The sequence below is a fragment of the Rhineura floridana genome, chromosome 9 (genome assembly GCF_030035675.1).
Source record: "Rhineura floridana isolate rRhiFlo1 chromosome 9, rRhiFlo1.hap2, whole genome shotgun sequence".
NCBI lineage: Eukaryota > Metazoa > Chordata > Lepidosauria > Squamata > Rhineuridae > Rhineura > Rhineura floridana.
In genome coordinates this window covers 70,369,780-70,382,839 of record NC_084488.1, presented here as the reverse complement: position 1 = coordinate 70,382,839, position 13,060 = coordinate 70,369,780, and the positions used below count along the sequence as shown (strand labels likewise).

General features: G+C 38.3%; 2 protein-coding genes across 2 annotated transcripts in view; both read left to right on the top strand.

Annotated features, from left to right (window-relative positions):
• NAA15 (N-alpha-acetyltransferase 15, NatA auxiliary subunit) overlaps positions 1–5,840 on the top strand; it is a 53,088-nt gene extending 47,248 nt beyond the window's left edge. Inside the window, exons 17-20 of the mRNA XM_061584937.1 lie at positions 1,437–1,535; positions 2,306–2,449; positions 3,510–3,607; positions 3,802–5,840. Coding sequence (XP_061440921.1) covers positions 1,437–1,535; positions 2,306–2,449; positions 3,510–3,607; positions 3,802–4,002 — 542 coding nt within the window. The 3' untranslated portion in view covers positions 4,003–5,840. The remainder of the gene's footprint in view (positions 1–1,436; positions 1,536–2,305; positions 2,450–3,509; positions 3,608–3,801) is intronic.
• Positions 5,841–7,938: 2,098 nt separating this feature from the next.
• On the top strand, positions 7,939–12,653 carry RAB33B (RAB33B, member RAS oncogene family). The gene is made up of 2 exons (XM_061584938.1): positions 7,939–8,552; positions 9,816–12,653. The coding sequence occupies exons 1-2, from the start codon at positions 8,313–8,315 to the stop codon at positions 10,254–10,256; spliced, it is 681 nt and encodes a 226-aa protein (XP_061440922.1). The 5' UTR covers positions 7,939–8,312; the 3' UTR covers positions 10,257–12,653.
• The last annotated feature ends 407 nt before the right edge of the window (positions 12,654–13,060 follow it).

Here is a 13,060-nt window from a genome sequence, read left to right as displayed (position 1 = left end):
AGCACACAAAGCAGTGGGACAGAGATGGAAAATGCTGGAAGGATTAGACTCAGACGCATGGTATAGAAATATATGGAATATAGCGGTGTTAGATAAAATTACACATGGTCTTTGCTACCTGAAAGGTAGAGTAAAAGCATAGGGTTTTGATGCCATTTTGTGGAAATTCATCACATAGATAAATGAAAATTATTTAAGTGGACAACTATCAATTGCTGCCAGAATTATTTGGTTTTCATAATGAATTAAAGGTAATAACTTGCTGTAAAATATTTTCATTTGCAAGATATACTTGCTGTCTGTGTTATTTTGATTATAATGTGGATAATTATTAAAATAAAATCTATTTTAAAAAATCTCTAAATCTCAGGAAGAGGAGCAATTCATATGTAGTGATACAGATATTCTTCCGTCCGCATTCCCAGTTCTGTGGTTTGTGGGGATGGGGATATCTCCACAAGATGTAGGAAAAGGCCACAAAACAAATGGGTATTTGTAATTCACCCAAAGTGTCATAAATACGCATGTCTAGTGCCATAATTGACTTGCATGCCTGATCTTCCCATATCTCACATTATGACTCTGCATCTAGAGCACTGGCAATTTGTCAGAAAAGATGCTGCAAAACTTCAGTTAAAAACAAAATACTGTGATGTGGAGCTGTCTAACTATTAAATACTTTTACAGAACTTAACATGCACATAGCAGCTCCTTAAACAATTTTCATATGACTAAATGGCTCCTTAATTTCCAGTGCAGTAATATTACATGCTACAAATGAAAAATAGAGTGTTATGCATATGAAAAATTTGAATTTCCTAAACTTAGTCCAGTTAAGCTACATCAAAATGGTAAAGCGATCCAGAGGTCCTGTAAATGTGCAAGAGACACCCCTTTCTTTCACCACTCCCTCCAGTGTAAACAGCATCCTGTTCTCACAGTGACCAGACAGATACCTATGGGAGGCCTGTAAGCAGAACCTGAGTGCAACAGCTCTCTCCCCATTGTTACACTGCTGAAGATGGTCTTCCAGCTTCCAGGAGTAGCTTTTGAGAGGCAGGACTGAGGTGCTAGAAAAACTTTGCTTCACTAACAGAAATTTCTTTCATTTGTATATGAGGATCTTTGGGTCCTAACCAACTTGTTTTGTTTAGTAGTTGCCAGAACTGACTGCAATTTAAGTTGAATAAAACTTGCATTTCTTGTACTGGTAGGTAGATTTTATGGGCATGGCATATCTCTGCTGAAAATGTAGAACTTAAATTTTATTATCTTCATCTCATTTATTGTAATAATTATAATTTCAAATGTAATTATCTTGATTACAACATCTAAAGCATAATGAGGCTTTCTATCATATTTATCTGCTGACTATAACTTCCCTGGTAAATGAGAACATTTTGTAATGCAATGCCAATTTATTTTGTCTCTTACAGAAAAATTCCTCCTTATGCTGCAGTCAGTGAAGAGAGCGTTCGCTATTGACCCCAGTCATCCATGGCTTCATGAGTGTATGATTCACCTCTTCAGCAGTGGTATGAACCTATCTTACATGACCTCAAAATCATGATTCCAGAAGTTATTCTACACTGTCATATTTTGCAACTGAAGAGACACTGAAACACTTACTCAAAAACATTCGACAAAATGTGTCTATTTCCTGGTGTGTTTTGAGGGTTTTTTTTAAAGGAGTGCTAGGATCTATCCACACTGCCTCTCTTCCCCATTTTGTTAAAGTATTATGTAGCAAGTTTTAAATGTCTTGTTCAGTATATAAAATAATTCTGCATGCTTTCCATCTTTTATCATTGCGGTCCTCTCTGGAGAAGGAGGGAAATTGCACAATACTTGGGGATTTTTAGAACTAGAGTATTTTGACCAAGTACATGAACAATAAAGGAAAGAATGGGTGGGATTGGATTGGGCAGTGTGCTTGGAGTTATACAGACCAACTGCTGGAAAGCTCTATCTACAACTCTTTTATTGTTTGTTTCTCAGTGTAAAGCATGGGCTACGTACTTCCAGATTTTTGTCAAAGTTCACCCAGGAGAACCACTCTTTGTCAGAATAAACAATACCAAGTTAGATAAACCAGTTCTCTCAATGTAATGTAGTTCATGAATTCATATGATTCCTTGTTTTGTTTTGCTTTGTTGAAAAATAATCACATGCAGTTAAGTAAGTGGGTGTGTCCCCTTCTGTTGTAAATGTTCAGAACTACTATTGGTTTGGATCTAATAGGGCCAACTTGGGGTTTTAATTGAAAAAAACAATTTTTAAAGCGTAATTGTTCTTAATGCTGCAGTTTCTGAAAGCAAAGATCTACAAGAAACAGTCAGAACAGTGTTGAATCAAGAATTGAACCGGCTTTTTGGGGCAACTAATCCAAAGAACTTCAATGAAACTTTCCTTAAATTGAACTATGATTCACTACCACACAGGTTATCTGGTATGTAATTTGCTAAATATTCCAAGTTTATCTTGGCAGTTTTTAATTTTGCTCTCTACACTAATGTACCACTTTTAATCCTACAAATGCAATCTTATCTAACATCAGTTGTGTTCATTCCAGCTGATGGCAAAATGCCTTTCATCAGTCAGGACACATTAATATCTACCTCCTTCAGAGGGCAAGAGACGAGATACTAGAGACTACACTTTTAGCAGTTTTGCATGATTACACTGGCTTGGGTGGTATAACTTCAGATTGCAGATAAGGGATCGAATGTTTGAATGTGCTCCCATATTAAAAATAAACCTCCCTATGCAAATTAAACTTTACAAAAAGCATGTGGACATTCCATCCTACCTGAAGATGCTGGAGATTGAACCTGTGACCCTCTGTACCACTGAACTACAATGCTCCAGAACCTCACCCCCTTCAATCAGTGGGAGCCTCTGCTGATTGAAAGTTCTTGCATTTGCAGAAGGAACACTTAAGATCCAAACCAGAATATTTACAGATACTTCATTCCCTGTTCCTTATACCAGACCAAGGTATAAGATTCCTATCTTGATAAAGTGAACCACATACTGAGAGCTTCTTCTACTTAAAGGGAACCTTTGATTTAAGAACATAAGAGCAACCTGCTGGATTAGGCAGTGGCCCATCTAGTCCAGCATCCTGTTCTCAGTGGCCAACCAGATGCCCACAGGAAGCCCACAAGCAGGACCTGAGTGCAAGAGCGCTCTCCTCTCCTGTGACTTCCGGCAACTTGACTATGGTTGCAGAGCACAGCTGTCATGGCTAGTAGCCATTGACAGCCTTATCCTCCACGAATGTGTCTAATCTTCTTTTAAACCCATCCAAGTTGGTGGCCATCATTGCCTCTTGTGAGAGCAAATTCCATTAACTATGCACTGCGTGAAGAAGTACTTTCTTTTCTTTACACAATGGAAATGCCCACCTGCAGAAAGCACAGGATAAACACATCTGAAAGTAAATTCAAGACATCACAATCTTTTTGTTTCAATATTACGTTAACTGAATGATTTCCCTCCTTTCCTAGCTGCCAAAATGGTGTATTATTTGGATTCTACTAGCCAGAAAAGAGCTGTGGAGCTGGCAACTTGCCTTGATGAATCCCTCACAAACAGAAATCTTCAGGTAAATCTGTCCGATACAGAAGCTACTTTTCATAGTGTTCTAATGTGTTTGCCCACAGATGTAAAAGCATGCAAATATTTAACATCCAAGCTAGAAAATACATATTTTAAAATATAAAACAGAAGTAGCAGTAATGTGAATTATTGATACACATGATCTGTTAAAAGAAGTAATTCTGTGTTTTCCCCCTTTAGACTTGTATGGAGGTATTGGAAACATTAAACGATGGTAGCCTTGGAGACTGTAAAGAAGCAGCTGAAATGTACAGAGCAAATTGTCATAAGCTTTTCCTTTATGCTTTGGCTTTTATGCCCCCTGGATATGAAGAGGATATGAAGATCACAATTAATGGAGATATATCTGCAGAAACCGAAGAACTGGCCAATGAAATATGAACTTTTAAAAAGGAGTGGAATGATTTTGCACCGTATCTGGTGTATAATATTTTTGTCACGCACCTGCTGAATTGTTCTAACCTACACAGAACGGAAGGAGTAAAAATGGTTGCCTTCAAAGTTTTTACTTTTTTTTTTTATCCTGCTGACGAGTATATAATATAAGTAACGTATTACTGGATATAGGTGGCTCAGTTAAAGAAACTAAGCACTGCTAAAATTGAAAAGTATCCCTTATCTACATACCCCGTTTTTAAACTAATTTATATGGATTCTGAAGGCTTAACACCCATTGGAGCAGGTGTGTGGCAGAAATATTACTTTAAATTTGTCTTGTTGAGATGACTATCTCAGACAGCAAAAACTGCTGTTTTAGCACTGGATCCTTTTCACTGAGCACAAAGAGTTGTTGGGGCTTTAGCATCTGACTGATTTTGATACAGAGATGATTCTACCCTTTGGAAGTATGCAATGTGAATCACTATTTGCAGACAGACTGCAATACATGTATAATGCTGTTGTAGAGACTGGGACTTAAAATATGAAGCAAAATAACAAAACATAAGGTGTTCAATAAGCTTGTTGCGTCTCCGAAATTCACTGCACATGATCAGTTTGGTGTTCTTGCACCACAGTTTTTAAATGAAGGAACCAGTTAGAACATTCTCTTTGTTTTTATTAATAATTGAAAAGAAATCAGCACTGCTGTTCAAGAGATGAGCATTGATAACAGCATCATTTGGCTGTACTTGTTAAAACTGTAATGCAAGAACCAAATGAAATTATGCACTGTGATGTGGCACCAACGCATTAAAAAGACGGCATGTATTTTTCACGTTAAGTGAAAATATAAATGAACATATAACTATGGCTTGAAATTTCAAAGAGAGGAACTCCTGGCTACCAATTTGTGACTGATCGAGAGACTAATTGTTTAAAACCTCAGCAGGCCTTGTTCACGTTATGCAGAAAAAAAAGTGCTGCAGTTTAGATACCTCGGGAACTTTTCCACAGTGTCACAGGTTTGTAATACTTGAAGCCCTACATTTCTAAGAATATATTTCTTGCTCAGTTGTTTCAGGCAAGCCCATGACTTTGTAACTTTTAACGGGCCCAAGATTTTTTTTTCCAATAACAAACCAGCTTCTTATTCCTGCAGTTACAGATGTAATTTCCTTTGTCAAACATAAGGTACCAAATATAATGCAATAAAATGTTTTGAAAAAGAACTGTGCGACTATAGAATTTGAAAACTGCTGTCAGAAAAGATGTAGTGCAAGAGCAATGTAACGTATTAATTACTTATAATAGCTTTATGTTAGTGTTGGTGAAATCCCACAATGCATAATGCAGCAGTGCTTGGAGACATTACTCCCCTTTCATGCCCCTCTTCTCCAATAAAGCTAACCACAATAGCTGCTGTTGTGGACAGTAATTTACAACTTGGCAATAACAATTCCTGGAGTTAATAGTATATAGCTTTGTAAAATACACAACATCTTTATGAAGATTACCAATTTAAATGAGAATTTATAAGCTGTGAAGTTTGGAATAAGAAATCTAAGTTGTTCCCAGTCTGAGACACTTGACAGTTGACAACAGTTGACACTTTGTGGTTTTCATTGTTGTACGTCTCTTTAGAGAGATCCTTACTCTTTCTATGATAAGAAAAATGTTAAAGAAAAGTATTGATTCATCATTCATCAAGAGCCTTGCCCTTTTGGCATATGTACATCTCTGAACAAAAAGTGCTTGTTGTAACCTTGTGTTAACCATACTCCAAAATTCTCACGGGTCAATATTTCTGAGAAAAATAATAATTTGCTGTAAGCTAATAAGACAGTGTGTAATCTACATTACATTCAAAACAAGAGCTGAATATCATACCTATTCTGCAAAGATTCTACATTATCCATCTGCAAACCTTAGTAACCTGGTTGTTTGGTTTTTTCCACCTAATGTCACCATATATATTGTCCAGTAATCCTGCAAGAAATGCTTTCTTTAACCATGATGGACCATGGAAACCACGCTAGAATAGCTCTGTTGCATTTCTATATGCCATATTATTTCTAGAGCGCTCTGTTGAAGGATAGGGCTGTAATCATTGGGACCTTTCCTCCCCCAGTGATAGTAACATAACTCTAATTGGGAACAAAGATCCTGTAATACAGATCTCAAAACATTTTTTAAAACATTTTTTGGTGGGGATGGTGTGTTTCATATCCATGGCTATATCCTCTGATCCTGCAATTACATAAGGAATTTGGCAGTGGATATCTAGAGAGAGAAACATAACCTGGTTATTACTCTTTAAGCAGCTTGTCTGCCAACTGTGTGATCTGAGCAAAAACAGAAGCAAGAAAGCCCAGGTCAGGAAGCTTCCCGATGGTCTGAAAGGGCTCGTTCACTCTTGCATCTTTTTTAAAGTATTTTAACATTGTGAACTGTGACTTGACAGAAAGACAGTATATAAATACAATAAATAATAAAACATTTCTAGTCACTTGCAAAGCAATCTTATGTAGGTCTCTTGGAAGTAAAACCCACTAAGTTCAATGGTAAGTGTGGTCCCATGTAAGCATGCACAGGATTGCTGCCTTAAGTTTTAAAGAATGTTTCTAATACTTTGCATTAGAAGGCAAAGGGGATGAGCAAGGGCTGGTGATCCAGTTACCTTCCATTGCTCTTAACTTGTTGCTGAGAAGCAATTTTAATTAAGCAAAACAAGCTAGGATAGATGAAAGCTGCTGAATTGTTTAATATGTATATGAGGAAAATCTTTCTGGATACAGAAATGCCACTGACATGACACTTTCATAGAACATTCCTACTTTTAAGATTTAAAAAATACCATTTATTTCTTAAAATGCAGCTAATATCCACGAATGCAGGATTTTAGTAGAAGGGTGTAGTGGTAACGGGTGTTGTCTGAATGCAGAAATCTGTTTCAGATTCTGGTACTACAGCTTTGATACTTTTCAGTCATGTGACTATACTAGCTATGTGCAAGGCAAGTTTAGATTATTTTGGAGGTGACCAGTAAGAAATTTTGTGTGGGTTTGCCAGTTTCCTATCAAGGTAAGCAATATACTGAGAGTTTCTGCTGAAAAGTACCAATCTAAAGAATGTAGGTGACAAGATAGGGGGGGAAAGCTCCTTGTTCAAAGGCCAACATGTTGCACTGAATGGCTGATTTGACGGTTTGTAATGAGCAGGGACTGCCCGCTAGTATTTTGACCAGATGAAAAAGAGAACAGAGTTCCTGTACCTTAAATTGTGCAGAAGGGCATTTGAGTAGGCAGACTTCCTTTGCAGGTAATACTGAAATTCTCTTTTCTGTCCAAGTATTGGTGCAAGAGTGTTATCTTTTTCATCTGGTCACCCTTGTGCTGTAGTATGGCTGTATGAACAGAATGACAAGAGGCTAAAAGGTCTGGTTGGTCCAGCATCCTGTGTCCCACAATAGTGCCTAACCTAGACAAGGAATACTGTTGTTGCTCCCTACTACCTGTGAGGATGCAGGTTTTATTCATTCCGCCCCCCCAACAGTCTTGGCTTTCACCGCATCTGGTGCCAGAGGTCATATGGTCTGTGTGGAAAATTGCTTGGTTTTCTCTCCTGAACTTTCTGCTAATCGGTTTCACTGGATTAGATGAGTGGGAGGAACGTTCTGCACTTCTCTTCACATCCTGTGTAATTGACTGTCCAGTCATCTCTTCTACCCTAACACTCCATTTATTTATATATATATATATATATTAGGGGGAGAAGCAGACAAAACCAGGTGCTCGTACTTAGGGAGCAAATCAATACGACTTTAAGTAAACAATGTGTCAACAATTTCCAACTTCTCGCGAGCCTTTACGTCCCCGTTGTCCCTGCTTCGGGAATCGAGGTGGTTATTACGTGCCTTCCAGTCAATTACGACTTACGGCGACCCTATGAATCGGCGACCTCCAACAGGATCTGTTATAAACCATCCTGTTCAGATTTTGTAAACTCAGCTCTGTGGCTTCCTTTCGGGAATCAATCCATCTCCCTCTTCGCCTATCAGATCCGACCTTGACAGGAAAAAGGCGGAGCAATTCCTCTTACGTGGCTAACCTGTACGAGCCAACAGCTGCGGACCGGAGAGGGAGCGAGCGATGGGCGGCTAAACTGCCACCGCCGCCTATCACAGAAATGAGCGCGCGCGCATACAAACCAAGTATGACAACGACAGCTGCGCGTGCGTGCCTTCACCCTCTCGCTGCGAATCCCTTCGCCAAGTGGGCCTCAGTCATTCGTTGAAATAGAAGGCCCCGGCGATGGCGGCTGAGGTGGAGTCGTCGCTGGAGCTCAGCCTGTCGAGCACCGGGGCGGGCCCGGGGATGTTGCCCCCCGCGCGCTCCCGTATCTTCAAGATCATCGTCATCGGGGACTCGAACGTGGGGAAAACATGCCTCACCTACCGCTTTTGCGCGGGCCGTTTCCCGGAACGCACCGAGGCCACCATTGGGGTAGATTTCCGCGAACGCGCCGTCGACATAGACGGGGAGCGTATTAAGGTGCGAAGATGTGAGGGCTTCTCCCGTTCCTTTCCCGAGGGTCACTGGCTCAGTGGCTATGATGGTTGGCTTTTGACTCGCACGTGGAAGTGGCCAGATGTTAGAGAGGACCTTTAAAAGGTGTTCAGAAAAGGAGATTTTAGGAGGCGTTACCTTGCATGGACACCTGCTGAAATGCCTTCTGTTACACAACTATTAAAGGGGCAAGTGCCGTCTTACACCCAACAGGATGGGAGCCAGTAACTCTATTCCTGCTGTTCATCCATGCTGCTTGGGGCTAACATCTGGCCAAAATTTGGGGGTAATTTGTTATATTTTTATCCCAGACAGTTTCCCTAAATTACTAGCTTGGTAATTACTGGTAGCCCAGTGTGTGACTTGACCAAAATCACTGCTTGAACTTCATAGCTGAGCAACAATGCTATAGCTGCACTTGAGCTTTTTCTAAGCATCACAGTCTAATCATTATACTACACTGAACAGGTGTTGGACGCTGAACAAGGTATTACCATCACACATTTATGAACATGTGTTCTTATTTAGACAAACTGGTGACCTACAGCACCTCTTTATCCCATTGTTGTAAAGAAGCTCACAAAAGTTACGCCTACTGGGGCCTGGCAGAGGAAGAATGGAATTCTAGCAGCACTTGTGGTTTTTATGCTGGGTGCAGAGAAAGACAGACACCTTCATCCTCTACTAGTCCTTTCACCTGCCTAAAATAGAATTGCATGTACTCACCTGCATGCAATTCATGGTCACATTGGGCTACAAGGTTGTGTTATCCCCATATATGTACAATTGTGTTAAACTGTGACACCTCTGCTTTGTAATTGAAATGTAGGCATGCTGATAAATTTGAAACTCAAGTTGTCTCTTGTTAAGTTTAACATTCATGGCAGTCCCTTAATTCCTTTAAAACCTTCATCTACAGTAAAAGACACACAAGAACCAATATTTTCTTGAAAAGTTAATGTATAAAAAGGTGTTTAGAGGAAGCTTCATTGCAAAGGTTTTCACTTATGTCTTGCCTGTTGTTTGTTTTTTGTTGTTGAAATATAAAAAATATATTTGCAAACCACCCCATTTCTCTTTGTAAATCTTTCTAAAAGATTCTCATGAGGAGAAATGATGATAGTAGAAAAGAGCTGCCAGGTTAAAGTTGAAATTGTGCCTTGCCACCAGTAAGAGTGAAACCAATTGTTCTCTTGTTTCTCTCCTCTTCCTTTTCTCCCCACTCACCCCCCCTCCTGGTCCATGTAGATCCAGCTCTGGGATACAGCAGGGCAGGAGCGATTCAGGAAGAGCATGGTACAGCACTATTACAGGAATGTACATGCAGTTGTTTTTGTATATGACATGACAAATATTGCCAGTTTTCATAGCTTGCCATTGTGGATTGAGGAGTGCAAACAACACTTACTCACCAATGATATACCCCGGATTTTGGTTGGAAATAAATGTGATCTGAGAAGTGCAATTCAGGTGCCTACGGACACGGCTCAGAAATTTGCTGACACTCACAGCATGCCACTTTTTGAAACATCTGCTAAAAATCCTAATGACAATGATCATGTGGAAGCCATATTTATGACCCTGGCTCATAAACTCAAAAGCCACAAGCCACTTATGCTTAGTCAGCCACATGATAACACAGTTCGCTTAGAACCTGCACTGAAGCCTGCCATGACATGTTGGTGTTAGCTCACAGTATTTTTACAGTAATCTCTTTGGTCTGTTTCCCATTGCTTTAAGAGTATGGTGTAGGTAATGTTCCAATTTAGTAGAAATTATATTGAATCTGCTGGGCACTTTATTGTACATCCTCACATCTTGTCTTTGTACTTTGTAAACTGTAGCATCTGAGTTACTGAAGAATTATGGAAGGTAGATTTTCCTAGTAAAATTTAAACATAGGTTCCATTAAAGTAGCTTACTTTTGAGATCTTTTTTCCACTAAAAGACACATGGTGTAGGTTAGGTCAAATAACTGATGCCTTTAGCATTCAAATTGAATAGACCACAGTTCTATAGAAACCCAAAGAATAATATGAAGTGATACTTTTCAGTATATATTTTTTAGATATTTGGTAATGGATTTGTGAAATGAACTTCTATTACATGTCTTAATCATGCAATGAAATGAACTTAACTTGAATACTAATGTTAAGTCACCTTTTGCCCTCATCGCAGTTTGTTTTCTGTGTAAAGTTGTGGTTTGATTTTCTTCATAGCTTTGTATTGTTCCATATGTGAAAGATATCTAGGATTATCAACCCAGTCATGTTATCTTTTCCATGATAAAAGGAAATGATGTGAACCTAGAGGTGCATTGAATATTGAAGCTGTACTGGACTGTATTTTGATATCACCGCAGGAGTTTGAATAGTATCTGTTCAACTGCTCTGGAGGTGAAGCTATCAATAAGAATGCTAGATATTGTAGTTGAGATTATACCTATTTATCTGTACCTTTAGAAGCAGATAGAAGATGAAGCCATGCACTTCCCATGCTGCTGCTCCACAGGCTTTTGTCCTGCTGTAGTGCAAACCTGTTTAGTATCCAGATGCAATATTATGAAGCAAATGGCCAAGTTAAAGGTTTTAAGAATGCAGAGCGAATCCTGCTTAAAGATTCAGTGAATTGCAAATGTAGATTCATATGAATAATATTGGAAAATTGAGCACTAACCTGCATGGCTGAGTGACTTCCTGTGTTTTTCTTTTAAAATAACCTGAAGCAGGAGCAGCTGAACTTAAGAATCTGTAGCATGTAAAATAATAATACTTGTGTGCCTTAGCTATTAAAATATAGGAGGGATAGTAATGCATAATCACATAGTAGGAAACATTTATATACATGAAACATAAATGAAAGTGGCTGTTTTCCATAAGTAAAGTTAGCAGCATGTTTCTAGTAACAGATGAAAGGCTGTATTTCAGATATATTTACAGCATAGAAATATCTATAAATTGTTTAGGGTTGGACATATGACAGGACTGGCTTGATGATTTTGCATGAACATCTTTCTGCCATTATAACTGCCCCCCTCCCCTAAGACAGTTCATGCCAAAGGTGCAAGGAGTGGGTGGGACTTCCTACGATCATTTCTTAATATGCACTACTGACACAAGTGCCAATTTCAGCCTTCCAGTACTGAGTAATTGGCAAGTAAAGAAATCCTAGCCAATTCTGTCTTTATCTCATGGCAGAAAGACAGCTCTAGACTTGCATATACATTCTTGCTAAGCTAAGGCCATCATTCCATTAAAGAAATTATTGATTTGATTTTAATTGACTCATAAATTGTTAAATATGCATATATTTATGCAGGAATGAAACAGGTCCTCAAAAAGTGACATAGAGCCTTTGTATATATGAACTCTCACCTGCATAACCAATAATGGAGATTAATTTTAATTTTGTTTAATCTTTGTTCCTTCTCCTTCCCTCCACTTGGAAACCCAAAGCAGCTAACAGTAATGGGAATTCCTCTTGTATGATGGTGTCTGCCAACTGGGTTTTTTTTAAGTATTACAAATAATTATTTTACAAAACTGTACCAGGGCATTTTTAAATCAATCTAAAGGTTTAAAATCAGTTAAATTAATCAACTAAGCCAGGTGTAGTCAACATGGTGCCCTCCAGATGTTGTGGACTACCACTCCCATCAGTTCTAGCCAGCTTGGCTAATGGGTCAGGGATGATGAAATTTATAGTCCTAAACATCAAGAGGGTATCACATTGGCTATCCCTGAACTAAGCATTACAGATTTTCGTATAAGTGAATTGTACAGGAGTTAGTCTTAAGTTGGTTGTTCAATAGCATATTGTAGCCTTTTTGATCCTCATTCTTCATTTATGGAACTGATACTTTATGTGTGTCTTAGATTTCACATTTCCTGTTTACATGTAACCTTTTAGTTACATAAACAGGGAAAGTAACCCATGAAATTTAAGTCCCCATTGGATATTATTCAAAGGAAATGGAGTGTCAGTATTATGTTAACATTTTTTTAAAAATTACTTAATATACTAAACTCAATTTGCTGATATCTATTTTGTACCTGTATTAAACACCTTAAGTTTTATTACTTTTAACTTTTTCTATAACATTACTGAAGGCACTCATATTAGTATAATTACTATTATAATTGTAATTACCGAAAGCTAGAAAAATAAGTGTTATTCTATTGCACATTAGTGTAGTGAAATATAAAAAACTAGCTTTTAGGTTTAAGAAAATATATTGATTGCACCTTAATGACAGTAAAATGCAGGGAGTATAATCTACTTGCATTGTGGGCTAAATGTGTGAGTGGATTGTGTCCAATTTTTATATTGTCTTTTTTGCTTATCACTATAACTGACAGGATTTTTCTTGTTGAGGTTTTATATACACTTGAAAAAGGAAACCTTTTTTATCTCCTTGGAGCTTTAAGTGACTTTACTTTAGGTTTACCTACTTTCTAGAAATAATCATCTTTTTAATGCTTAGTGTCTTCAGT